The sequence below is a fragment of the Alligator mississippiensis genome, chromosome 5, assembly GCF_030867095.1.
Source record: "Alligator mississippiensis isolate rAllMis1 chromosome 5, rAllMis1, whole genome shotgun sequence".
Taxonomy (NCBI): Eukaryota; Metazoa; Chordata; order Crocodylia; family Alligatoridae; genus Alligator; species Alligator mississippiensis.
Window position 1 is genome coordinate 2,242,891 of NC_081828.1, and position 27,973 is coordinate 2,270,863.

The 27,973-nt window shown below is 59.2% G+C and overlaps 1 protein-coding gene across 1 annotated transcript in view; it reads right to left on the minus strand.

Annotated features, from left to right (window-relative positions):
- Positions 1–2,540: 2,540 nt before the first annotated feature.
- The window catches only part of ZSWIM5 (zinc finger SWIM-type containing 5), a 121,107-nt gene continuing 95,674 nt past the window's right edge, over positions 2,541–27,973 (minus strand). Inside the window, exons 2-14 of the mRNA XM_019489443.2 lie at positions 27,557–27,913; positions 16,323–16,471; positions 15,991–16,141; positions 11,994–12,173; positions 9,341–9,517; positions 8,765–8,911; positions 8,290–8,427; positions 7,765–8,025; positions 7,403–7,538; positions 6,872–7,029; positions 4,855–5,018; positions 4,395–4,476; positions 2,541–3,947 (exon numbers count right to left, since the gene is read on the minus strand). Coding sequence (XP_019344988.2) covers positions 3,085–3,947; positions 4,395–4,476; positions 4,855–5,018; positions 6,872–7,029; positions 7,403–7,538; positions 7,765–8,025; positions 8,290–8,427; positions 8,765–8,911; positions 9,341–9,517; positions 11,994–12,173; positions 15,991–16,141; positions 16,323–16,471; positions 27,557–27,913 — 2,963 coding nt within the window. The 3' untranslated portion in view covers positions 2,541–3,084. The remainder of the gene's footprint in view (positions 3,948–4,394; positions 4,477–4,854; positions 5,019–6,871; positions 7,030–7,402; positions 7,539–7,764; positions 8,026–8,289; positions 8,428–8,764; positions 8,912–9,340; positions 9,518–11,993; positions 12,174–15,990; positions 16,142–16,322; positions 16,472–27,556; positions 27,914–27,973) is intronic.

Here is a 27,973-nt window from a genome sequence, read left to right on the forward strand (position 1 = left end):
GGCACGCAGACCCTGTGCTGGCTGGTAGCAGCTGCCACATGCTCCCAGGGCCTGGGAAGAGGGCAGGGGCCCTGGCGGAGCAAGCTGGCTGCAGAAAGCAGTGCCCATGCCCAGGCTTCCCTGCAGCGGGTTGGGGGAGCTGGCTCATGGCTCAGACCAGACCCATCCTGGCCAAGCTAGCTGGACCCCAAGATAGCTGGCAGGAGCTCGTACAAGGGAAGCCTCTCAGGCTACCAGCCAGGCGGGGAGGCACGATCTGTGCCTGGGGTTTCCCAGGGGGGGACCTGGAGCCAGGCCAAGAGGAGGGTCCTGTCTGCTTCCAAAAAATGCCGCTTGGCTGCCTTCTGGGCCTGGGCAAGGGGCTCTTCCTGGGTCTCCAGATGCCTGGGTTCAGGTGCCATCGCAGGCCTCGTGAGCTTTGAGTTCCAATCTGGGAGCTGAGTGAGGACGCCATCCCTCCCCCGGTCTCCGGTCACTGGCACCGTGGGCACCTGCCCACCCCAGAGCACCGACTCGGCACTGCCGGCCTGAGTCTGCCAGCAGCCTGGGCCCACAGCGCAGGGAGGCGAGACCGTGCTGTGCCTCGTCGTGGGGGGCTCACCTGCAGCTCAACCCCTGCAGTGCCTGTGGCCCCCACCACATTAAAGGATGGGGCCATGGGACTCCCCACGTGGTACCGGGGTCCCCTTGTGCTGCCCCTGCCTGACCACCCTGGACCCCTGCCCCCCACGGTGGGTTATCCTGTGGCCCAGGGGGCTTCACCTGGGCAAGAGCGGAGGTCTGTCCGGTCGCCACTTCCAGCATCCTGAAACCACGACAGGGTCCGTGGGGAGCGCAAAGCAGCGGGGCCGTTGCTGGCAGCAGAGATGCTGCTGTTCCCCAGGATCCCAGGCCCGGTCCTCCCCTTCCCCTGGGGCCTGCTTGGCTCGAGCGGACAGAGCGCTGCCCACAGGCTCTCCCTCCCCTCTGGTTATGGGTGGACTTCAGGGCCTGATCCTGGGAGAGGCTGAGCGCTTCCTGCTCCCTGGCTGCTGGCTCAGGATCAGGCCCACAAAGACGCAGCCAAAAGACGCCTGCTGTGGACGCTGGTCCTAGCCCAGAACCTGTGTTCGACTGGCCGTGACCCATCGCCACAACAAGGACTTGGGCTGGGTCCTGCACAAGCGGCCAGCTGTGTCCAGGATCGGGGATCCTGGCCTGGCCCCGAGCACCCAGGAAAGCTGCACCCAACCCAGCTCGGGTGTTGCTGCTCCCTGCCCCTCTTCTCCAGACCCCAGAGGCAGAGCTGGGACGTCCTTCCTCCATCGGACATGGGCGCCAGGCAGCGCTGCCCTTTGCGGTAGCCCGTCATGGGCACGCGAAAGGTACGAGGTGCGGGCGCAGCTACCCTGGCTTTGGCAGCACAGAAGAAAGCAGGTCCTCGTGTCCCGCCAGCACAGACACCAGCCCACCTTGCCCAGGGCGGCTTAGACGCCAACCCATGTTGCCCGGGGGCAGCTTCTCTGTCCCACGGCGGGGCCCGCAATTCGTTCTTTTCAGACAGCGCGGCAGCCAAGCCCGGGGCCCCCAGCAAGGCTACAGGCGCCAGGGGCAGCGACAGAAACAGCAGCCACCGGTACGTGCGTTTGTCTCCTTTTATTACGAAAGGTTCGGTCAAGAGTTGCACACAAGGGGGTGGACATAAAAGAAAGAGAAAGAAACAGACTGGTTGGAGAATGATACTTGTGCAGCGACCAACACCGCGCACAACCGGCTGCCTGTGCCCGTCGCGCAGACACCAAAAGAAAACCGAACCCGACGGTAGGTCGTTAGCCCACTTTCTCTAGCTACAAGTCACTCCCCCCCCTGCCCTCCCGACCCGTGTAGGGGTGAACACATGGGACCAGGGAACACAAAGACACGGGGAATACAAAAAGCTGGCCTTGCTCTCCCTCCGGCCCAATCCAGTCCAAGTCACGGGGCAGCAGGAGGCGGTGGCGTGGGCCTGCCTCGCACAGGCGTGGGCATGGCTAGGAAATGAGAGGACAAAATCGAGCCCGTGGCATATTCCTGCCCCCGCCCCAACATGCATGTGCCCGCACACCTCTTGCACACACATGCACACGCGGAGAGGAAGGCCCAAATTCGAGCTTCGTGCACCCACGTCTCCTCCCGGCGGCTTGGCCCCGTGGAAGCACAACACGATGCCTCCGGCAGACGCCAGGCGAGGCGAGCGCCCGGTCTCCAGCCAGCGTCCATCTCCGCAGGATCCGAGCCCACGCCGTGTCCATGCAGAGGGGCCCGTCTGCTGGCCCGTGTGGTCCCGCTCCTCGCGCCAGGGTCCTGCATCGCTCTGCATCGGTTTCCAATTGCCGGCGTCTTCCCTCCCCCACCCTCTTGCCGCATCCAGCACCGGAGAGCCGGGGAAACCTGAGAAACGTTCGCGTGTCTCCTCCTGCTTTTATTGATTCTCGTTAAATTAAAAAACAAATGAAAAAAAAAAAACCGTCCTGGCCCCCGACAATTTCAAGTATCCCCCAAATAAAAGACAGAATTATAAATAATTATAACTTTACAATTTAATAATTGACACATATACTATAGTATTTACAGTATCATAAATGGTTTTTTTTCTTTTGTTACTTTTAGTAAGCAATCCCTGAGAACAGTTACTTTCATTGTTTGTTGGGGGGGGTTATTATTTTTTCCTTTCATTTCAGTATCTTCACAAATGGGAAAAAAAAAAAGGAGTTTGCCAGTCTCCGCGAGTTGCAAAGCCGCCGCTCCCGGCACTGCCATTGGCTTTGCTCTTGCTTGTTCTTTCTTTTTCGGCGCGTCGCAGCCTCTGGGCACCGCGTCCTGCAGGAAAGAGGTATCGGGTGCCCAGGTTTGCTTTTGGTATCCACGTACGACACGCTCGGGAGTGCAGGAGGCTGAACGACAAAACGAAGCAAAACAAAAAGGATCGCTCTTCCCATGCTTGTCTTTTGGTTTATGTACCCTCGAATCCTCAGCGGATGTGAAACGGTCGAATGCAACGAGACCGGCCGGTGGGGGTTGGTGTCGTCGGCGCTGTCGTCGTCCGTCCTCGCGCCGTGCCCGTGCTCACCCGAAACGCTCCCTCACCAGCATCATCAGTTTTTTCTTGCCCTTGTAGATCTGCTTGAGATTGTCTATGAACTGGGCGAACTGGATGTGGCCGTCCTGGGCCAGGAGGAAGGTCTCCCGGGCTTTGCTGAGGAATTCGATGAACTCGCCGTAGTGCCGCGGGCTGATGTGGGTGAGGCGGGAGTGCGTCGTGTTGATGTACGCACTTATCGTGGCGTCCAGCAGCTGCCGCAGCGGCGCCTTGTCCGTGGACATGAGCTTCCCCGAGTTCCTGCGGCCGGGGATGCCGGCCAGGCCCGGCGCCGTCATGGTGCAGCGGCGGAGGATGTCCGACAGCACCGTGGCACAGTGGACGCTCTTCACCACCAGCGGGATGATGGCGGCCAGCTCGTTCTTGCCCAGGGAGTGGCTCAGGGCGCAGGCCCACAGCACGTCGTTGATGGCCGGGTGCGTGTCCTGGTTGTAGGCCAGGTTGAGGTGGGTCATGGCCAGCGAGGCCAGCTTGAAGGCCCGCAGCGGGTAGCCCCGGTGCTCCATGTAGCGGGCGATGGTGAAGAGCTGGGAGTAGGTCATGCCGGTGGAGGCGGCATCGATGACGATCTGGTAGGCCGTCTCGAAGGCGATGTGGTCCTTCTCGCAGAGCGTCAGGGCCGACAGGGCGCAGTTCTGCGGGTCCTTCATGGCGCACTGCAGCGCCAAGGTCCGGGCGCAGCTGGCCAGCTCCTCCCGCTGCGGGTAGTCCAGGCTGAGCCGCAGGATGGTGTTGTGGGACATCACCGTCGCTGCCACGATGCTCGTGGCCTCGGTGGGCGTGAAGAGCGTGTACCAGCTCTGCAGGATGCTCACCAGCGCCCGCACGCCTGCAAGATAGGGGCACACAGTGCTCAGCAAAAGGGCTGGGGTGGGAACAACCTGGCTGGGGTCTCCGAGGCATGAGGTGGGATCTAAATTGCCAACGTGGGGGGCTGGCAATCCCATCTCCCCTAGCCCATGAAGGAAGCGTGAGACAAGGGCACTCAGACCCACCAAATCCAAGGCTAGAAGGGCGCAGTATCACCTTCCAGGGCACCCCGCACCCTCTCCTGCCCAGGCTGGAGGATTTATCCCTAGAGCTCGAGCGAAGCACCTCTCTTGGAGGCCGACGCATTGGGTGCTGCCCTCAGCGAACCCTCCCCACCTGCCCACTTCCCACCCGCTGCGATGGGATATGGCCCCGCGCCGGCCAAGGTCACAGCACAGGGGGGCCCAGGATTCAAGGTGGGGATGTGCTGCCCTCCCGCAACCCGGCGGAGACCAGCGGTACCCACCCACTTCCGTCGCGCAGGTGACCAGCCACCTCACCATCTCCCTCCGGCGCCAGTTGAGGGTGGACAGCGTCATGCGCATGACCTGGAGCATGAAACACACGGCGTCACCCTTCGCCTTGGGGCTCTTGGCTTTGCTCTCCACCCCACCTGCCCTCGTTCCTGCCTAGAGGCAAGTGAAGCTGCCCCAAGAGGCAGTGGGACTCCTCGGGCACCTGGATGCTAACTCGGAAACTGGCCCGGTCCCTCTGAGAGCTCGCCGAGCTCCAGGAATGGACTTAGGACCCGCTCGGGAACAGCTCGAGGTGCAATGGTCCAATGCTGCAGTCACAACCCACTAACTCCCTTGGGTGTCCCCAAAGCAACCCCCCACGAATGGGGTTGCTAAAGCCCCTTGCTTTTTCCCTGCAGGGATGCCCCCTGCCTCTCTCCTTGCCACCCACTGCAACCCCGTGCCCACTACCTGCAACCCCAGCTCCAGCGCCACATTGAGCAGCGTCGTGTCGGAGCTGTTGTCGGCCGGCGTGGCGATCTTAAACGCATCCTGGGCCAGCTTGAAGATGAGGGAGGAGGAGTGGATGTTCTTCTGGATGGCTTCCAGCACCGTGCGCAACCTCAGCATGTCTCCTGCGGAGAGGCCAGAGCTCAGTCCATCGCCCGCGCCCTCCGGTCTGACCCCAGGCTCATGCATGGCCTGTGCCTTTGCAGTCATGTGGGATGAAGTCCCCTCTGACCTTCCCCTTGGCCTTGACACGGGACATCCCCGTGTGCTATGACCTCTCCTTGCCCGGCAGAACAGTCTACTGGGCGCACTGCCCCATCACTCACACCCTGAGGTTTCTACTTGACCCATCAAGGGTCAACGCAGGCAAGACCCGCCTGGGGCCTTCATCTGGGTCTGATTCCTTCCTGACCCCAAGTGCGGAGGGGCCAGACGCTCCAGAGGTCACAGCCAGGTGGGGACGAGGTGGAGGGATGAGAGCTCAGCAAGCCTCTGTCACCAGGATCCCACCCAGGGAGGTGTCCGGCTCTGCCCGCCCGAGAGCTCTGCCTGCAGCACGTGGTCTGATGCCTTCCCAGGCTGTTGTGTCCGCACAGCCAGCGGTGCACTGGCCATTCCCGGCCTGGCCGGGCCCTCCAGAGGGCACGTCCACCCCAGCCCCCGGCTCCAGGCAGGATTGGCCCCGTCTGACCCGGTCTGGAGAGCGGCCCCGAGATGCTGTGATGCCGCTGGCACGCGCCATCGCTCCCGTTTTGGCAGCCGACAGCTCGGCCACCCCCATCCCTCGCACCCCTGCCAGGGGTCGCCCCGGACCCCCTGAGAGGCTGCAGAGGGCTCCTGGAGGGCTTCAGGTCCAGCCAAGTTCATTGGAAAGAGACACGCGCGCTCTCTCTTGCCAGGGGATCACACTCACTCGCACTCTCTTCCAGGGGATCTCACACGTGCGCATGCGTGCACACGCTCTCCCCCTTTCCCCTCCCACCAGGGAATTACGCACATATGAATACAATTACACACGCTCTCTCTTCCAGGGGGTCACTCACACACACACACACACACGCACACACTCTCTCTTCCAGGGGGTCACACACACGCACATGCACACTCTTTTCCAAGGGATCACACACACACACACACACACACACACACACACACTGTTTCTGCCAGGGGATTTCACACATGCACACTCTCTCTCTCTTCCAGGGGGTCACACACACGCACGCACTCTCTTTTCCAAGGGATCTCACACACACACACACACACACACACACACACACACACACACACACACACACACACACAGTCTCTGCCAGGGGATTTCACACATGCACACTCTCTCTCTCTTCCAGGGGGTCACACGCACGCACTCTCTTTTCCAAGGGATCACACACACACACACACACACACACACACACACACACACACTCTGTCTCTGCCAGGGGATTTCACACATGCGCACACTCTCTCTCTTCCAGGGGATCACACACACACATGCACACTCCCTCCTTCCCCCCAGGAATTGCACATACGAACACACTCCCTCACAAATGCATGCACGCACTCCCTCTCCCAGGAGATCTCACACACACACACACACATACACTCTCTCTTCCAATGTCACACATGCACTCGCTGTCTCTCAGGGGATCTCACACATGCACACGCATGCACACACTCTCTCTCCCTGTCTCCTCCCACCAGAGAATCACACACATATGAACACAATCACACACACGCTCCCAGGGGATCTCCCAGACACACACACTCCCCCTCTGCCCCCAGGGAATCACACACACGAACACAATCACACACACCCACTCTCTCCCAGGGGAATCCCCTGCCACCCGTGCTTCCTTCAAAGGCACGACGCTGCAAACCCACTGCGGGTCCAGCCCCCCGTGCCCTGCACTCGGACCCCAGCCCGCAGGCCCCATCCCGGCTGTGGGTGGGGGGAGAGGGGCGCCGGACTCGCACCCACCTTTGGCGGCGGTGAGCATGGTGGAGGCCAGCTCGCACTGCTGCGACTCCAGGTGCCCCAGGGTGAACCAGCGCGGGTACCGGCTGGGCACCACCGAGACCAGGTGGTGAGGGTGGGAGACGTCTCCGGACGGGGCGGTCGTCTCCAGCACGGGCAGCCTGACGGGGGTGGATGGATACATCAGACATCACCGGCTCCCAGCTGGCCCCAGCCGGCTCCAGACAGCGCTGGGCACGAATGGATTCACCGAGCGCTGGGAAAGCCGCGAGCTGCTTTCCACCCGACCATGCCGGTGTGCTCGTGCCCGGCGCTCGGCAGCGCTATTCCCGCTCCGGGTAGCAGGGAACCAGCTCTCACCTCCCTCTCCCACCCTCCTTCTTGGGGCAACAATGATCCCATCGTGTTGGCATTTTGGACGTGCCCCATTCAACCCGGCCCCGGCTCTAACCCCGGGTGCGGGGAGGCCCGAGACAGGACCCGGCGGCTCTTGCATGCCGTGCTGCACCCCGGGGGCAACCCGCACCCACGCACCTCATGGCCCGCAGCGCCAGCTTGTAGGCCAGGTCGGCGTCGTGCGGCAGCAGGGCGGAGAACAGGTACTTGGCGAAGGTGTGCATGGGGACGCTCTCGCGGTGGATCACCTCCCCCAGGCCGCTGAAGGGCCCCCCTGAGCGAAAGCAAAGCCTCGTCAGCGCCCGCCCTAGCCTCCCGACACCCGCAGCTCCCTCGGCTCCTGGTGCCCTCGGGGACCACCCCAGCCCTTGGAGGTGCCTGGTCCTGGTCCCCTGCGGCACCTCCCAGGGGTCTCTAAGTCTGAGCCTCGTGGTATCTGCAGGACCACGAGCAGTGGCTGGGCACGGCCAGGCTGCCCCTTGCCTGCCCGCAGCACCCACCTTCCAGCAGCAGGATGCATTGCTTGCGCAGGGTCTGCACCAGCGCGGCGTCCAGCTCCAGCTCCTGCAGGCGGGCGATGATCTGCTCCTCGTTGCGGCACACCTTGTCCTGTGCGTACAGCCCCTCGGGCATCACCCGCTGCTGCCCCATCCCCACCAGCGCCACCTCCAGCGCCAGGGCCAGGTACGACTCGCCGCTGTCCAGGCTGCCCGTCACCACCGGCACGTGCTGGTACACGGGGGGCTTGGCGTCGCCGGCGTCTGGAGGGGGCAGGACGGATTAGAGGGGCAGGAGTGGACCCAGAGAGCCCAGCACCGCTGCCCGCCCGGGGGTCTGCAGGAGACACAGGGGCACAGGACCCACTGCTGTGCTTGGAGGTAACACCAGGGGCCAAAACGAGACATAGAGCTGGACGGGGTTTCTAAGGAAGCATCGGGGAATAAAAAACACCGGGAAACTTGGCGCAGGTGGAGGGCCGGGCCGTCAGGAGCCCTCGAGGGCTCACCGGTGGGCGTAGCCGGTACCTGAGATCTCCAGGCAGCTTTCCTCTTCTAGCCGACAAGCCTCGGTCAAGGTGAGAAACAAGCAGCCGACGGGGTTGAGCGGGTGGCCCACCCAGCCCTCCAGGTTGGTGATGGTCGTGGCTCCGCGCTGCAGCAGCTCTGGGAGGGGGATGCGGAGAGCACGAGATGCAAGGCCAGGTCCGTGCCCAGCACCGTGCACCCCGGGGACGGCTGCAGCCTGCACCCGCTGCCCCAGCCCTGCCTGCTTTGCCCGCGTTCAGCCACGATGCGCTTTTTGCTGGTTGCTGCATGGAGCCGAGAAGGAATCCCACCCCTGACGCCCCACCCCGTCCTGCTGCTCCGTGTGTCGGGGGGGTTTACGTCTCTGGCTGCAACCTGGGATGGGGATGGGGACTGGGCTGGCACCAACCCCGCAGGGACCCGCTGGGTCACGCCAGGCGGGTCATCTTCTGCGCCGGCCGAAAGCAGCCCCTACCTTTCTTCTGATGCTTATAGATTTCCAGCTGCCGCTGCTGCTGCAACCTCAGCGTGTTGATGATGGCCACGGTGAGCCGGAGCGCTTCCTTGGGGTAGCCGTGGGAGCGCAGGGCGTCCACCCGGGCACACGCAGTCGGGACATGCTCTGCAAGGCAAGGTCAAGCAGGCCGTGTTGGAGCCGGGCAGGCAGGCAACGGCACCACGTCCCGTTCGGGGCGGGGAGACGGCGCCTGATGCCAGCTGGCTCTGCATCACCTGCAGCTTTCATTGCACTGGAAAAGCCTCTAAATAAGAGGAACCAGGGGCCTGTTGCATTGCGTCTGCTAAACAGTCAGGTCTGGGCTGAAGTCACAACCTCCCTGGAGAGGATCGGGTGTGATGTCTTGTGTCCGGGTCGACGGCACGGACACTGGGTTTGTCTGGGTGGGTTTGCACAGGGCTGATCGGATGTGACCCCTGCCAGCCCCCCGGCGCCGTGACTCCGGGTCCCTGCGTTCGAGGTGACGGCAGAGAGCCCAGCAAGGAGATGGACGCAAGGCCGCCCAAATGCCCCAGACGCCGGCGGGGGAGTTACCTAGCCAGAGGGGCTGTCCTTGGGAATTGAAGAGCAGGCTCTCCCCCTCCCTCTGGTAGGAAGGGGACACGTAGAAGTCGCTGCTGATGATCCGCTGCAAGTGGCTGTCCTGCCAGTGCAGGTCGCAGCCCTCGATGGCCCGGGTGAAGACGGTCCGCCGTGGCCTGGCCAGGGAGTCTGCAAAGCAAAGGACACGCGGCATCATGCGGCTGCAGGCGAGACCCAGCCCCTGGGCCTGGAGCACAAGAAGCCTCCGTCTCCCTAACAGGTACCTCTCCTTCCCTGCCCGATGCCCTCCACCTGCCCAGCTACCCTACCCGTGCCTGTAGCTGCTCCTCTGGAGGCTGCACGAAGCTCCCACCAGCGCGCTGTGCCATGAGCAGGGAAGATGCACAGACAAAGCCGTGTTTTGCAGCCTGGCCCCTTCCCTCTGCTCCTCCCATGCTCCCAAGAGGGGCTGCGGGGGTGCTCCCCAGTATGAGACCCTGTAAGAGCAGCCCGTACCCCCGAGGTATAGACAAGGGGGCAAGACGTGGAAAGAGCTGGGCACGGCAGGGTGAGATCCTGCCCCAGCCGCCCTTATGTGGCACCAGCTACATCGCAGATCCTCAAGGCCCCTTGCACAACCCTTGTGAATTTAGATCTGAAATGGAAATGGGCTGACTGAGTCTGCAGAAGAGAAGACCGAGGGGGATTGAATAGCAGCCTTCACCTCCCTGCCGGGGGGCTGCAAAGAGGAGGGAGCTGGACTGGTCTCAGTGGGGGCAGATGGCAGGACAAGGAGCAATGGGCTCAGGCTGCAGCAAGGGAAGTTGAGGTTGGATACTCGGAAAAACTCTCTTGTTAGGAAGGTGGTGAAGCACTGGAACAGGCTGCCCAGAGATGTGGTGGCATCTCCATCCTTGGCGGTTTTGAAGCCCAGGTAGACAAAGCCGTGTCTGGGATGATGGAGTCGGGGCTGGTCCTGCTTGGAGCAGGGGTTGGACTGGATGTGACCTCCTGAGGTCCCTTCAACCCTCGTTTTCTATGATTTTATGATCTCAGCTCGGTGATTTCCAGCTGAGATGCTGTGAAACTCTGACAAATTACTGAGTTGTTTCTTATTGGTACGTCTCAGCACCGGGGCGATTCCCTCTGGCAGGGGAGTGGAGCCACTTATAGGTTTTGCAAAAAAACAAAAATCTGTATTTATACAGGCACCTTTTCAGGTGCGAAAGCAAAGCATGCCACTGAGTCTAATCCAGCAAGAGAAGCATGGTTCATGTATCAGGAGTCTGGAAAACCCTGAGCCGGGGGCTCCTGGACTCCCACTGAGCACCACTTCCACCTTCAGGTGTAAGCACCGGTGCGGATGTGCCCCGGGAGCCCCAGTCATGCAGTGAATGCCCAGACACCAGGAGATGCCGCTGCTTGCAGCCGACCACAGGGCAGAGCCAGGTCCAGTCGGCTTTGCATGGAGCTGGTCCTTGATGACGAGACAAGGTGGGAGATGTGGAGGGTGCACGGGGATCTGGGCTGAGCTGTGGCGGGCTGCCTAGACTGATACCCCTGTGGGGTCCCTGCGGGCTCAGCGTAGGGGGGGAGGCTGAGAGCACTAATTACACCCAGAAGATACCTCCCTCCCAACCCGGCTGGGCTATTTTTCACCCCTCTTTCTACGCTGGCTGCATCGAATACATGGAAAACCCATTACAGCGCAGCAGAATGAGGCGCTGCTAGAGCAGAAGGTTTCAATTAAGGCCCGTCTCGGGCGAAGCGGGTGCAGGGGGATGGAAGACGGTGTTTGAAACCAAAGGGATGAAGCGCTTTGTCGGGGTTGCAGAGGACGTTTCGGTGCTGGGCTGGCCGAGGCGGGCTCTGTACCGAGCAGGGTCGAATGGGCCAAACCCCCAAAATGAACAGAGCAGCTGCTAGAACAGTCCCAGACGGGGCAGGAGACGCAGCTCTGAGGAGCGCCCACATTTTACAAGCTCGGTGCCAGGCTCACGTCCCCATCGGCACCCAACGCGCAGGCACGACAGTGCCTAGAGCCCAGTGCGGGCTTGTGCGGCTCTAGCCATTGCCCCAACGTTTGTCTGGGGGGCAGCTCCCATCATCCGTGGCAAAATCTCCTTGGAGGTGTTTAAGACCCAGGTAGACAAAGCCTTGTCTGGGATGATGGAGTTGGGGCTGGTCCTGCTTGGAGCAGGGGACGGACTGGATCTGATCTCTGGAGCTCCCTTCCCACCTGACTTTTCTATGAAGGGAGCAGCCCTGAGCCCATGGTAAGGGTGCCCATCACCCCGCCACCATCACCAGTGCTTTAACGCTCATATAATTTCCTTCCCCATCTGGTTCCAGCTTCGCCGTCAGCCTGGGCTTTGCTTCACTGCTGCTCCCGGGCCAAGGGGTCGACACAAGCCAAACACCCCACAGCCCGATCCATCGTGACGGTGGGAAAGAGAAGAGCCAGGCTCTTTAAAAGGGAACGAATGGCCCCGAGTCTGAGAGAGAGGGAGGCGGGTTTGGCAGCGAGGTATTGGCCTTGACGGGGTCATTGCAAAGGGAACCCATCGGGCGCTTTCCAGCTGGAGATGGGCACAGCGACCCCTTCCCCACCCCCAGGCTCCTGGAGGGCTTGTGCCTGGACTTGGGTCCTCCGGGCGCCGCTCACCTTGGCTGTGGCTGGCGCTCTGGGTCAGCGCGTTGGTGATGTTGGGCAGCTCGTTGCCGTAGTTGCCGTCCTCCAAGGGGCACACGTCCATGTCGCTCCATTTGCGCAGCTGCCGGAGCCAGCAGGATTTCTCCTCCAGCTTGCAGTGGGGGTTCAGCACCACGCACACCCACAGCGCCCCTGCGGGGAAGGAGAGACCGCACATGCACACACACACGCACTACTCAGCATTATCCAGGCTCAGGGTTTTTCACACCTCCATCCTTCTTCCTGCCAGGAAAGCTGGGGGGGGGGGGGGTTCACAGACTGGCTGCACACAACCTGCCTCCAGCCCAGGAGGGGGATTTAGCAGCTTCTGTTTCAAAAGGAAAATAAAGCCCGGCTCTGTAAGGAAGCTAAACGATCATCTCTGGAGGTGGCGGGGAAGGCCCCCCCACCGCTGCCCCGTCTAGTGTGGATTGGCGAGCGCTCCCGTCTGCCAGGATGCCTCTCTCCTTTGAACTGCACTTCAAAGCCTGCTTCAAAACACCCTGGCAAAGCTGCAGCATCTCCAAAGACCAACCTGACCGTGCTCCCAGCACGGCATTTTAATGGCTGGGGATGGGGCTGGGCTGTGCCAATGCTCCTGCTGACACCGACCCCGCAGGAGCCCAGCTGGAGGGTCTTGCCCCTGCGCTCGGCTCAGACCGATGCTGCGGGCCCGAGCTGCAGCCTCATGCCTTCCCCCTGCTCATGTTATGACCGGGGTTTAAGCAAGGGAAGAGCGGGGCACCCCCAGGGACGGTCTCAGCCTCCAGCCAGCCGCCGTCCGCTTCGTCTGGGACCGCATCCCAAGCGTCTTGCCTTAACTCGTCCCCCCGGGATGATTAACAAGCCACTCGCAGTTCAATAACCAGAGCAGCGACGGCCCCAGGGGACGGACGCGAGCTGGGGAGAGGAGCTGCTCGTGGGGAAGCCAAAACCAGGCGGCTGGCTTCACCCCAGCAGCCAAACCCCTGGGGCCAAGAGGCTGCAGGGCGGCACATTCAGCAGCACTCGGACCGGGTTTCTGCGGCAGAGGAGGCTCTCTGGTCCCCTTCGCCCACTGGAGACTGTTGCAAGCTTTTCCCACCTCTCTAAAGCCCCCAAAACCTGCCCGGCGCGGTCTCCGCTAGCCGAAGCTGAGCGAGCGAGCACCAGGAGCACCGGAGACATCCTGTAGCCATCCAGGGACAGGACGGGGCTCGGTGAAGAGGACTCTTTTATTTCTCGGTCCATTGAGTGCTACGAATCCAATGCGAGTTTTATCTGGGAACTCCCTAGTTTATGGAGCACATCGAGGCTCGAATAAGCAAAACCTTGGCTGCAACCGCAGCGATCTTGGTGGGGCAGAGGGAAAGAGAGCCTGAGGGTTTCCCGCACCCTCTCCCTCGAGAGGACGCCCGCTGATGCTCCACAGCCCCACTTGCGAGCCTTCAAAAGAAATTCCCCCCCCGCCGCCGGTCTAATCGGCTGAAATTCCCGACTGTAAACAAATGGTGGAGATAAACAGCCCGGCTCCCGGCAGATTGAGGTCAGGCCGCACTTCAGCTGCTTTTCATCTGGGTTTTTTCTAATTAGGACTTCATCTTAAATACTAATGCACAGGGGCAGATACCCCCACAGGTGCCCAGCTCACTTACAAAGGCGGCAGCAGTTCTTTCCTTTGGCTCCAAGACCCATCGTCTAAGAGATGCTCAGTTGATGGGACAGAGACCAATGACCCATGCCCTTGTCTTAAAGCATAAAATCCAGCTAAATCCTGTTTCCTCCGCGCAAATCCACAGTCTGATCTGGTCCCAGACACGGCCGGGATGCAGCATTTGTACAAATCATCACTGATTGAAAAGGTCCCCAAAAAGGGCCCATTTCCTCCTTCCTAGAGCAGAGCCAGGAAAAGGGCTGGTCGGATCGGACGGACAAGGCTTTATGCCGAAGACGCATCGGTTGAATTGCAAATCGGGGAACGTCCGAATTGCACCAAGCAAACGCTCCTGCTAGCGACCGCCCAGATCGGTGTTTGTTGGCTGGTTGTGTCAAGCTAGAAATCTCCCAAACCCTATTCCTAAATCTTCCTTCACCTTCGCATCGTGGCGGCGAGTCCCACAGGTTACTACAAGAATGAAGGAAGTGGAAGGGGCCTCACCAAGGTCACGTCTACCCCAGCCCCCTGCTCCAGGCAGGATCTAACCCATCCCAGACACGCATCTGTCCAACCGGCTCGTGAAAACTTCCAAGGATGGAGAGTCCACAGCTCCTCTAGGTGCCGTTTCCAGTGAGGAAACCTGCTTTCAATGCGGCGTATCAGGCTGCCTGGGCAATGTCACCAAGCATCCCCTTGTTCTTGTTCTTGCACCTGGGGGTGTAGCGGGAGGCTGCACCGCGTTTACAAACCCACGGCTTCAAGTTGCAGCAAAGCTGGTTTAGGTTGGATCTGGGAAACGTTTCTTCACTGCCAGGACAAGGATAGATGCCCAGGGAAGGGGGGACTCTCCATCACTGAAGGGGTTTAAGAAGAGGGTTTCCCTCTGCCCCACCAATATCGCTGGGCAGGGCTGATCTAGGTTATGTTCCACTATAGGTATTTCCCAAGCTTTTGGGCTCTTCTGCGTGCTGCACGGGGCTGGGAGAGGATCTCGCCTGCCGCTCCTGCCTGCTGCAATGTGTGTCAGGTTATTTTTTTTCCACCTTGCTCAGAGGCACTGGTGCAGCCCCGGCCGGGCCAATGCTCCTGCTGGCACCAACCCGCAGGGTCCTGGCTGGAGGGTCTTGCCTCTGCGCTCAGGCTCAGCCCAACGCTACACTGGGGGCAGGAGGGGATTTTTCCCCTGCTCAGACTGGTCCAGACTGGGGAGGGCTTTGCCTTCCTCTGCAGCAGGGGCACAGGATGCTCAAGAGATATTAAGCCCCTTTGCAGCAGCCTGGCATCATCTGCCGCGGTGCCCCGGCTTTCCCTGGGGCAGGTTCAGGTGTGATGTCTGGTATCGTGCCAGGGCTGACCATAGTTTTGCTGGTTTAGGTGGGGGTTGGACTAGAGGACCTAAGGAGGTCCCTTCCAGCCCGACTGCTCTTTGCATCTATGAAACCATCGGCTATTCTCTACACCTGCCCCGACCCGCTCTCACACTCATGCCCTGGCTGACCCAGTCGTACTTTGGTGCGAGTCCTCTCTTGCACCACTGGTGCTTTCCCCGACCCATCTCTGCGTGCCCCTACACCCCGGCTGGGCCGAGACAACTCTCAGCGCTCCACCCCGCAGCCTGTCTGCACCAGATCCTGGTATCGTTTTAAAGCAGTGCACAAAACCAACATGCAAGACTGATGAGGAAAGCCTGAAAGAACCAGGGCTATTTAGTCTGGAGAAGACCGAGGCGGGATTTGAGCACGGTCTTCAAATCCCTGAAGGGCGACAGCAGGGAGGATGGAGACGGGCTTTTCTAGGACTAGGACCAACGGCCTCAAGCTGCAGCGGGGGAAACTGAGGCTGGAGATGAGAAGGGACTTTCTGACTCTGAGGAGGGTCAAACTGGAACAGGCTCCTAGAGAGGAGGGGAATCTCCATCCTAGGAAGTTTTCAAAAGCAGCTTGGACAGATACGCGTCTGGGGCGATTTAGTGAGGGATGCTCCTGCCTCGAGCAGAGGGCTGGACGCAGCGCGAGGTCCCTTCCAGCCCTGCTTTCCTGTGATCCTAATTAAATGACACAGATATCAAAGTGTCTCAAGTGCTGGCCCCCATGCACTGTTGGAAACGCCCCCATCACTAGGCGCAGTGCAGCCCCCAGACTCCTGCAGCGCCTGCTGCCTGCATGGCGGGGGGATACCGGGGGGGACCTTTGTGCCTGACAGCATGCCTCATTTCTCCCAGCCATGCAGCTGGTCCAATAGAAGAGACCACCAAAAAAAAAAGTCCCTGGCTCTGGGTCCACCTGCTCTTCCCAGCCCAGCCCCATCCCTCCAGGATGCATCCGCGACCCTTACCCAGCTCGTCCCAGAGCTGCCGGCACTTGTCCGTCATGCCCGTGCCCTGCTGGCGCCAGAGCGAGAGCCGCGGGTCGGCCATGAACTGCTCCGTGATCAGAGTCAGCATCCGGGCCCCGTTCGAATCCCTCATCCGCAGCATCTCGCGGACCTGCGCCAGGGGAAGAGAGGGGGAGAGAAACCTTTGAGTCCGATGGGCTCGCTGCTGAGACACATGCCAAGCCCCGCGCTACGCGGCGGTCTCTCCAGTCTCGAACACGCGAAAAATTGGGCAAAGTCCCCCGGGCAAATCGGAGCACTCGCAAATCCCGAAAGCGCGGGCAGCTCCTCACCTTGGCGAACATGGAGTTGAGCTGCTTCCCGGAGCCATAGTAGCCTCCCTGAGAGAGGAACAGCTTCACCTGCTCCCTCACTTGCTCCTCATCCAGATGCCAGCAGTTCTCGTCGTCGATGCTGGCCCCGGCGGTGGGGTCCGGGGCACCTGCAGGGAAGGAGGTGACAAGGTTTAACGTGGTGCCAAGCAGCCCGTCTGGCCCCGGCCCATTTCCAACAGGTTTCCAAGTTCTGCAAGGGGACGCGACTCCGGTGGGTGTGGACAGGCAGGCACGTCGTGCCCGGGGGAAGGGGAAGGGATAAGCTAGGCTGCGGCAACTGCTTCGTGTGTCTGCTCCTATCCCAGGGGAAGTGGAAGCTCAATCACAGCCGGGTCGTGGAGACCCGGTCCCGTTCCAGGCTCGGCCGTTGGACTCAGGCCACGATAACGCCTGAACACCCCCGTGGCAGGGAGGGGTAAGCAGTCCTGGTTCAGCTTGCACTTCCCCCGGGATAGGAGCAGACACATGAAACAGCAACCGGGGAACAGATGATGCAGGGTCAGCTCCCACCACCCTCAGCTCCAGCAACTGGCTCGTCTGTCCAGACCTGGACCGGTTTTTAATCGCCCCACGTGAGCGAAAGCAGAGCGTGCGGGAGACGCTGGTCTCAGCCGGCTCGGGGGGTCACCAAACGTCGTTTCCTACGAGGGAGGCTGAGCTCACGGCGTGCTGGGGCTCTCTATGCCCGCGGCCCAGGTCCCACCACCAGACTCGGGACAAGTCTCACCAGTTGCAACGAGGGTTCGGCAGGGACCTTCGGAGGGGTCCGTGTGACGGGATCCCAGGGCAGGATCGGGGCCTTGAAAGCACCAGCCCAAGTGACGGGGGAGAGGGGGCTCAAGTCAACAGGGGGGAACAGCTCAGCTCTAGGTCCCCTTGGACATCGAGCTCGGTCCTAGCAGTCCCTTCCTGGCACCAGACGGCAGTGCGGCCTGGTGGGGAGAGCACTTGAGAGCGCCAGGCTGGGTGACTGGTGCACTGGGTGACATGCCCCTTGGCCTCTCTGTGCCTCAGTTTCCCCATCTTGGTAAAACGCATTCGTTGACTTCCTTTGCAACGTGCTCGGAGAGCCATGGAGGGAACAGCGGGGCGCTACCCATCCTGACCCACACAAGTACCCCCCAGGCCCTAGCAGGGTCTCATTCCTTTGCAAACCGCTGGCTCAAAAACTTCCCGAGCCCCAAACCAGCGAGGATCGGCTTTCCCCTCCCCTCCAGCTCTGCCGCACGAGCCTTTCAGACGCTTGTGAGTCTCCGTTTGGTGACACGCGGCCAGCGGTGCCTCTCTGCGGGGCAGGAAACCGCTGCCGACTAGCCGCCGGTCACACAGCGGCTACACCTAGCCGGCATGAAAGGCCGCTGAAAGCCAAGAGCAAAGCCGAAAGGAGCCCGGCGGCAAGACAAAAAGGCACAAAAGTCAATGAGGTTTTTGCCTTGGAAGCCGCTAGACAAAGCCTGGGGATATACAGGATGGATCATTTATTCGCCAGGTGGTGCAGAGACCCCTGCTAAACTCCAGCCGCATTTTGCAGCCTGTCAAATGGAGTCCAAACACTGCCTTGCTCATCCCCCTCCCAGGACACGCACCCTTTTTATTTATCCGTAGCGTTTTAAACCCTTTCACGTTCTTCAAAGGCAGCTTTGTGAGGAGCCAAACAATGGCACGACTTTGTAAAAAATTATCAGCATCTCTGCATCTGGATGCTTGACATTCGCTAACAAAAACCCTCCGCCGCGCGGCCCGTGACGGGTTTGGTTCTGCAAAGCCAAAGGGCTCGAGAGAAATTCCTCGGTGAAAGAGGGCGACAATGAAAAATCAATGCGCCTCCAGCACGCTCTGAACTCTAACCTACTTCTCTCATGCTTATTATCACCCTCGAGTGGGTAAGGGGGTCACCGCCGGACCAGCCCGGCGCCGCGCATGCAGCGCAGGGGAAGCGGGGGCCTGAAGGTTTCCAATGAAATGGTTGTAGCGTCTTCTCGGCTCCGCCGGAGTTGGATCGGGAGCCCGCAGCTGTGGTTTCCGGATGGGCTGGTTGGAAAATGCCGCTCCCCTTTTTCCTGCTGCTGCCGGGAGTTCCCGGTGGGGTTTTGCAACCCTGGGGCACGTTTGCTCCAAAAGACACCACCCCGACTCGGCTCCGAACGTGGCCGTCAGCCGATATTCCCGAGACGATGGAGCTGAGGTTGCTCTGTCGACAGATCCCAGGCAACCCCAACCCCAATCAAGAGGACTACATCTCACAGGCTTGCAAGCAAAGGGCAGCCAGCCCCGGCCCTGCGGCGCGGGGCGCAGAGTACACCTGGTCTGGCCAGACGCAGCCACCTGCCTCCTGTACCTTTAATTTTTGCCAAGTCATAATTGCAGACTTTGCTAATTTCTTTTCTGCCTTTCGTTCTTGCTTTAGTTTGCACGTGAGCCTCGGGCACCGACCGTGCCATGCCCAAGGAAGAGGCTGAAGGCAGGTTTTTCAGCGGCAGCGAGGAAACGACCGGCTGCTGGAGAAGCACGGAGGCGGCTCGACTGGAGCCGGAGACGCTGGCCGCGAGCAGCCGCCCGACTGGGGTGCAGCACGCCGAGACGCGGCACCTTTCATACCAGGTCAGGAACCTCCTTCTGCAGGTTTGGTGGCGCGGACGAAGAGGCAGCCGACCGCTGCGGTTACAAAGACCCACGACCTTAACACTGCTTGTTCTACCTCTCCTGCACAGACACCCAGAGAGACGCCTCTTCTTCCCACGACTTTCCTGGGCAGCTTGTCCCATTGCCCAACTCAGTTGAGACATCAACCCCCTTGACCGCCGTGTCCGAGTCCCAGCAGGTTTACCCTCACCATCCCCCCCGGGGCACAGAGCTACAAGCTCCATTTTTCAGAGGAACAAGGAGACAAGGTGACTTGCCCAAGGTTGTAGAGCTGAATCGGTGGCAGAGCTGGGGACTGACTCTAGGTCCCTAACCGCTACCCCCTGGGCCGTCCATCCTCATGGTGCTCTGAGCACACACTGCTCTACCCGGGTCACTGAATCATAAAAAAGTCAGGAAATTTGGGTTGGAAGGAGGTCATGCAGTCCAACCCCCCAAGCGTGGCAGGGACATTCAGGTCAAGGTCAAGGCTGAGGCTCAAAGGTCAGGGGTGGCAGGGCCATTTAACAGGACCCGATGGGTGAAGTTTAACATGAATAAACATTTAGGAGGAAACAAGCCACAGAGCTCAGGGCTACGGGAAGCAGCCGACGGCAAGAATCTGGCTATTCGGAGGCGGCCCGGACGCCGATACGGAGATCGAGGATAACCAGTGCTATGGGAGTGACTGCTAACAGACGGGTACGAAGATGAACGGGGCTGGGTTGAAAGCAATGTCTTGCAATTAAAGACAGGGAAGTGGCCTGCCGGCAGGACAGATGCCCCCTACCCACCCCTGCCTCTTCCACCTTCTGCCAGGGACATGAGGCCAACCCACGGTCTTGGGCCAAACTAGTCGACCCATATCTACGTAACAGGTCTGTTGAGAGCACCTCCGGCAGGGGGTAAAAAAACCCCAAACCCACAGATTTAAATGTAAACCCATTGCTAATGAGCAAGAGGGCTGCATGAGACGCATGTACGATGAGAACGGGCAAGGAGCTGGGAAGGGGCAGATGTGAATCCTACGCCGCCATCACCCCAACGAGCACGCTTGCAAACAGAGCGTGTGCACGGGCGAAGCCGGTGCGTGCACGCACCGCGAAGGAAAATTTCTCCCTCCCCGCCCCGCCATCAGCAGTTGCACAGCCGAGACCTGGATCCCGACCCCGGCGAAACGACGGCGCGCTTCCTGCCGTGCGAAAAAAGTCTAATTATTGCTTGCACATTTGTTTTGCTTTCATATAAAAGATTCATGGAGGATGTTGTAATATCAGACTCCTACGCGTGCGACAGGGAAGAGCAGATAACGTGCGAGCAATTACACGGGGGAAATGGAGAAACAGGGACGAGTAAACAAAAGGACCAGCGAGGCCTTTAAATATTGATGGCAGGAATCGGTCGTTTTGTGCGCCCGCCACGAGCGCTATAGTAACCCAGCTGCCGGCACCGCGACGACGAGACGGGACCGACTAGGAACGATTAGGGCTACAAACGGGCAGGGAAAGGCCGTTCTCCAGTCTCCGGTGGCACCCCAGCTCCAAAGAACCTGGTTGAATAAACACACTTAATAAATAATAATAATAAGCTGAATAAATCCATATATTTGAAGCTATTTAAGGAAACATCACTGCACCTCTCACGTGGAAAGGGAGCTCCATAAACCCACCATCAGTCACTCAGACCCCAGATGGAAAGACAACCCCTTGCTCCTGCCTCAGGGCATAATTACTGTACTACTCTCACACACAATATGTCCCTGAATATAATACAAACTTTGTTTCCAAAGGCAGAAAGAGAAAAAAAAAGATCTTCCCAGAGTTACAGCTGCATAAAGCAGGGACAGAGCCCAATCTTCAGCGGACTCACCCTCCCTTCCCTACATCACTAAAGCTGAAACCCTAGCTGCTGCTGAAGACTGATCTCCACGGGGGCAGATTTATCACTTTGAAAAGAGCTAAAAAGTCTCCGAGGCTGTGAAAGAAGAGGAGACAGACCAGAAACAGCTGGCGGGCAGCAAAAGTGCAGTAAGAAAGGCTAGCTGGGTTAGTGGAAGAAAATCAAGAGCACTAAAAAGGAGAGAGCGCTGTTAAAACCTGATGAGCAAAGAAAAATGAACCATCAAGTCAACTGACTCCCTCCGCTACCCAAATAGAAATGCAACAGCTGCTGCCCTGTGCAGCAGGAATCAAACCCCAGGCAGAAAACCGGCTTCCTCATTTGATACACGCACCATTGTTTTGGGGAGCTGATTTTTGGGGGGAGAAAGTGCAACCTGTATGTGAGAAAAGATGTTTTTTGCTACAGTAGTACAGCCATCTCCTCGTGGGAAACCCCTCTGGGCTGCAGGATGATCACTGAATCACAGAAACGAGGGCGGGAAGGAAGCTCAGGAGGTCACATCCAGTCCAACCCCTGCTCCAAGCAGGACCAGCCCCAACTGCATCATCCCAGACAAGGCTTTGTCCACCTGGGTCTTCAAACCCTCCAAGGATGGAGACAGCACCACCTGTCTGGGCAGCCTGTCCCAGTGCTTCAGCACACTCCTTGTGAGAAAGTTTTTCCTAATATCCAACCTCAACTTCCCTTGCTGCAGCTTGAGCCCCTTGCTCCTTGTCCTGTCATCAGTCACCATCGAGAAGAGTCCAGCTCCACTGATGCAAAAACTAGCATCTGAACAGCAACTGTTGAGCAGAGTCGCTCCAACACGGGGTGCGAGACGTGCAGGAAACCCGATTCGGTCTCGGGCTGCAATGGACAGACTCTTGCTGGGATCAAGAACCTCCCTCTGTTCACCTGGATGCAGGAGGGGGAGTCGTGGGAATGGCACGTGGATGGTCGGAGGGCAATATTTCAATGTCCATTTGAATACGTATTGGCTGGCTGCCAGTGGCCACGGCAGTGCTGACCAGATGGATTTGCATAGCTTTCTTTGGAAGTTGAACCTGCCGCCTGGGACATCCATCATCATTGCACAGCCTTGCCCATGAAGTTGCCTAGTGGGTACAGCAGCACAGAGCAAGGCCAGCAGTCACGAGATAGAGCCAGGTGCCCACACAGGGACACGTTTGCTGGCCAGGTAGGAAGCAGTCATAAAGAAAGACTTGCCGCGGGGCTGGCAGGGATTTGCACAGGTCACATCTGGCCCAGCTCCTGCCTGAGGCAGGATCAGCCCTGTGCAAACCAGGCCAGACCAACCCACCATCCAATTTTAGAGAAACCGCCGTCAACCCGGACACGACACCAAACGCTGCACCCGAACCTGCCCCCGGGAACGCGGGGGACTGCACCAGCCGACATCCCGCAACTGTGAAATGTTGTCAATAGATGCTCAAGAGACCCTGGGGAGAGGTCGTGCCCCTGCTACAGGGGAAGCAAACCCCCTCCAGACCACACCAATCTGACCACTGCGTACAATCCCTTCCTGACCCCAAATGTGGCATTGGCCTGACCCTGAGCAAAGGGGCAAGGCCCCCTAAACCAGGGACTGCAGGATGCCGGGAGCCGAAGGGGAGAGGAGTACGGGAGGCGAAAAGGCATTGCATCTCTTCATCCAAACTGGTGGATCCAGCTGGCTGCCAGCATCGTAGGCTAGGATTTGGGACCCTGCATCCACCCCAGACAGTCGCACCAGACTGGGCATCATCTCCCGGGCACGGTGCTTCCATCGTCTGCTTTGGGACCTTCGCAACCAACGTTGCACACAAGCCTCCTTGAGTCTTGGAGGGAGGTGGAAGGAGTCCAGAAGCCCCGACAGCCCCAGGAGAGACCCTGAAACCAGCCGCCGTCTGCGTGCCCGGCTCCGCAGGAGAACGGAGGACAAAGTCATTCAGACGTGCGAAGCGCGTTCGAGTCCTTGGGCACCATAAAAGCAGCTGTCAGGGTCAGGATATTTCCCACCCAGCTAAACTAGAGAGATGTGCTCCATAAGGCAGTGATTCCCAACCAGGTGCCCCAGCACCCTGGGGTGCCTCGAGATCCCTTCAAGGGTGCTGCAGGGGCAGGAACGATTCACAAGATCAGCCCAGAGATCTCAAACAGGAACGCACTGCGTTAAAGCATTCTGCTCTGTTGTGTCTTTCCGAGCTCTTTGCAAGAAAGAAAACGGCTGTTATTTTTTCCGCAGTCGAAAAGGAGTGAAAACGAAGCGGTGGCATTTTCCGAGGGGGCCTCGAGCCAAAAAACATTGAGAACTACGGCTCTAAGGGGCTGTCAGGAAGGGAGAAGAGGTACTTCAGCGAAAGGGCAGGAACTAATCAAGGTGAGCTAGCCAGGAGTACGCGTAGGCTGGAAATGAGAGGCAGGTTTCTGCCCACCTGAGCAGCGGTGCTGGGGAGAGGCACAAAACCCAGCTCCTTTTTAAGATGGAGCTGGATCGGTATCGACACGGGTCCCTGCAATACCAGGGACTGGGCTTGGAGGCCTGGAAGGGGCCCTTGGTCCTACGGCATCAAGGCCAAGGACAGTGGAGAAGATGCTTGGACACCTTCCCGGGAGAAAGACGCTTGATCCTTCCAAGGCACATGCGAAGCTGGAACAGATCCCAGGCTGCTGGCTAGTGCAACCCTACGGCCTTTGGCTCAAGGACTCGGCTCCGGTGATTCTGGTGGACTGCAAGGTGGATGGAAAACTGGCTGGAGCATCAGGCTCAGAGGGTAGTGGTCAATGGCTCGATGTCTAGTTGGCAGCTGGTATCAAGTGCAGCGCCCCAGGGGTCGGTCCTGGGGCCGCTTTTGTTCAATGTCTTCATCGGTGACCTGGACGATGGGATGGAGTGCACCCTCAGCAAGTCTGCAGATGACACCAAGGTAGGGGGTGTAGTGGGTACACTGGAGGGTAGGGCTAGGATTCAGTGACCTTGACAAATTGGAGTATTGGGCCAAAAGAAATCTCATGCAGTTCAACAAGGACAAGTGCAAAGTCCTGCACTGAGGAGGGAGCGATCCCCTGCACTGGTGCAGGCTGGGGGTGACGGGCTGGGCAGCAGCCCTGCAGAAAAGGCCCTGGGGGGACAGGGGACACGACGCTGAAGAGGAGCCAGCAGTGTGCCCTTGTGCCAAGAAGGCAACCGGCATCCTGGGCTGCATCGGCAGGAGCGGTGCCAGCAGATGGAGGGCCGTGATTCTTCCCCTCTATTCGGCACCGGGGAGGCCACATCTGGAGTCCTGTGTCCAGCTGTGGCCCCCACAACAGAAAGGATGTGGACACATTGGAGAGAGTCCAGTGCAGGGCAATGAAAATGGTTGTGGGGCTGGGGGACAGGACTGGTGAGGAGAGGCCGAGGGAACTGGGCTGATTTAGTCTGGAGAAGAGAAGACCGAGGGGGATTGAATAGCAGCCTTCACCTCCCTGCAGGGGGGCTGCAAAGAGGATGGAGCTGGGCTGGTCTCAGTGGGGGCAGATGGCCGGACAAGGAGCAATGGGCTCAGGCTGCAGCAAGGGAAGTTGAGGTTGGATATTAGGAAGAATTTTCTCATGAGGAGGGTAGTAAAACACTGGAACAGGCTCCGCAGAGAGGTGGAGGCATCTCCATCCTTGGAGGTTTTCCAAGACCCAGGTAGACAAAGGCTTGTCTGGGATGATGTAGCTGGGGCTGGTCCTGCTTGGAGCAGGGGGTTGGACTAGATGCGACTCCTGAGCTCTCTTCCAGCCCTTATTTTCTATGTTTCACAGACTGGAGACATGGGGCCAGGCTGGCTGGGACCCGTTGGATGAACAGGAGGAGCGGAGTGGTTCCTCCTTCCACGCGCCCCGCTGGGTCCCTGCATGGGGCCCTTTGGGAAGCACCTCTCCAGGTGGGTCTGGAACAGGGGTGGGCAAAATGTGGCCTGCGGGCTCGATGCGGCCCGCCAGGCCATTGTATCCGGCCCGCGGGGCCCCTACAAAATTGAGAAAATTGATATTCATCTGCCCCTGGCTGCCTGTCATGCAGCCCTCGATGGCTTGTCACAACTCAGTAAGCGGCCCTCCGCTTGAAATTATTGCACACCCCTGGTCTGGAATTTCCCTGGATCCTTGAACAGATCCTTTCCCGCATGATCCTGTCCTCCAGATCCTCTGCAGTGGGATCACACTTCTTTGCATCCTGTCTTCCCCCTACCCCGGGAACAGTCAACATCTGGCTCCTAAGACTTTCAAGCCTTGGAACCAGGGAAGGCAACTTGGTGGTTGGATCGGGCTGACTGGAACCTGGATTTGCCTCCCAGGGGATCCTACCCCAGGATGAATGTCCAATCAAAGGCGAGATGGGATCTGATCTGCGATCCCAGCAATTGCACCTATTTTGTGCAACAGCTTTGTGGCTTGTCCCATTTTGTTGAGCTATGAACTGAATAAGAACATCAGCAGGGCCAGGCTGGGCCAGACCAATGGTCCATCTAGCCCAGCATCCTGTCCCTGACATTTGCAGAAGTGGATGCTGTAGAGAGTGCGTTGAACCAGGTCTCTCTAGTGATCTACCCGCTGTTCAGTATCCTCCTGACCTCCATTTATTGGGTTAGAGATGCCAGAGGAAACATCTCCAACCATTATGTTCAAGAGCACTGAGCAGGACAAGCAGAGCAGTAGATCAGGCAGGGAGCACAGTGCAAAAAGCAGAGCAGCAGATCAGGCAAGGAGCGTGGGGCATTGAGCGGGAAGCAGAGCAGCAAATTGGTTAGAGACTACAGGGCATTGAGAAGAAAACAGAGCAGCAGGTCAAGCGGGGAGCATGGAGCTGAAAGCAGAGCAGCAGATTGGGCATGGAGAAGGGAAGGGGCACAGGACTCTGAAACAATGGGGAGGTGGGAGGCGTCCGCTGGTTCAGCACCTGGATCTGCCCCAGGACGCCCGCCCCTGACATCGCCTCCAGGGCCGAAAGCTCACCAGGTTCAGCCGTCTCTGGCTGGTCTCTGGAGAAAGTAAGCAGAATAGTTTCCGAAGGGCACCCCGCAGCGTAGAGGGTGCCCGCTGCTTTGGTGGCAGGATTTTTAAAGAGAACGGTTCAAACTAACTTCCGAGACGCTCATTGGAAATAACATCACAAGACTCTCCGCTGATGCCATTTCGGAGGTCACTTGCCAGCTCTACAGCAAGGAGCCCCACTGAGAGGGCTTAAGAGCTCCACTTCTCTCTCCTCTGGAGAAAGCAGCTCTAAGAAGCCGCCCAGACTGGATCCTGAGCTGTCTAATCCCATTTAGTCGGGTCCCTGCGCCACCTTTGATCCGCCTTTGGGGTCTACTTAACCCCAGCCTGGGGCTTTTCATCTTTGGAGAACTTTAGACACGCTTCTTAGTCCTGAAACAGCCGTGTGCCTCCGGACAAAATCGGGACCGTCTCCATTGTCCAGCTGGAGGAGCGGGCATTGAGACCAGCGGGCCTGCCCCGGAGAGCCCTGGCTCGGTGATGTCCAACGGAGCTGCAGACACTCTGCGCTTCGCCTCCTGCTGAACTCAGAGCAAACGAGACCCCGGCTCCGAGCCCTGGCACCTGGCCCGAAGTGGCAGTTCCTCTAACTCACCCCTGAGATCACCTTCCCGAGGAGCAGCGGTGCTCAAGCTGTTTGCCTGGCGGGCTGGATGGACAATACCAGGTCTGTCCATGGGATGGATCCGGCTGGGGGTCCGGATGCAGCGCTCAGGGTGGGCACGGCCCCATCTGGCCACGTGAAGGGACGGGAGCGTGGCACAACCCCGTCCTCGTCATGCAGAGGGAAGGGGGCATGGCCCATCTCCGACCTGCCACGCGTGGCTGGGAATTCGGCCGCGGGCGAGGGTGGCCGTATTAACGGCCATTGCTCCCCCATCACCAAATTCCCCGAGCCATGGGGAGCCCCACAGGCCAGATGCCACAGCTCCCCAGGCTGGATCAGACCTTGAACACCCCTGCCTAGAAGGACTGCGAAGCACACGACAAACCAGCGCACAAATGCCCATCTCTGCTGCAAGGCTCAGGACCGCTAGTCCCATCTCTCTATTGGCAAGTTACTAGGTAGGAAGGTCCAGGTCCAGCTCCAGCTGTTTGAGCAACATCTGGAGCCTGGCACTTCAAACACAGCATCACCTTTGCCCACTCGCCAGAGGCGCCGTTCCCCAGGTGCTGCTCTGGGGACGGAGAACGGGCGAGAGCATTTTCCCAGGATCTCTCTCATTCAAGCAAGGCTCCCAAACCCCACGGGAAGCCAGAACGGTGCACGATCCCCAGCTTCCTCCCTGTGCTTCAACCCGCAACGAACTTCCCCTAGGAGATGAAGAGAGGCATTTCCCCTCCTATCCCCCCTGCCACCTCCAAATCCACGTCCTCATTTATTTTGCCTTTTGCCACACGTCGGCTGCTCCTACGCGTCAGCCCCTTGCCCGTTGGATCCGCTCTTCTGCAAATAAACACGTGAGTGACAACAGAGACCGAAGCAGCTCGCACAATGCAAATGCCACCGTGATACTTTTACATCAGTTTTGTTTCCCCCCCTTTTAATTCTCCCTAGGCAGGACCCAAATGAAGGGCCACGTCCACGACTGTGGAGTGGCCATCGCCAGCCTCCAGCCGAAAGGGCCTCGGCGTTTAAAAGTCACGGCACAAAGGACGCGAGTTACCGTGCACTTGGTTGATCTCGGAGTTGGAGGACAGGATTTCATCCGCCAGCTTCTGGGCGGTGGGCAGCACCTCGGTGTGATGAGCCGTGATTAAATACTGAACGAACTTTTGGAGCTGGTCCCTGTTCATCTGGAAAAGGGTCTCTGAGATGGGAAGACGGAGTTTGACCTGGTCGGGCTTGCGGATCCTGTACAGGGAGAGGGCCACCACGTGGGCACAATAAAAAATGTCCTTGTTCCCGCAGCCGCATGTCACCGAGGTGATTTTGCAGCGGTCGAAGCTGATGGCCACTTTGTAGGTCATCTCTGGCTCCGTCGCAGTGGCGGGCTCCGTGACAGTCCCGCTCAGGTGGAAACCTGGGGCATGGAAAAAGAGGGAGAAAAAGAGATAAGGTTAACAAGCCTGCAAATGGACGG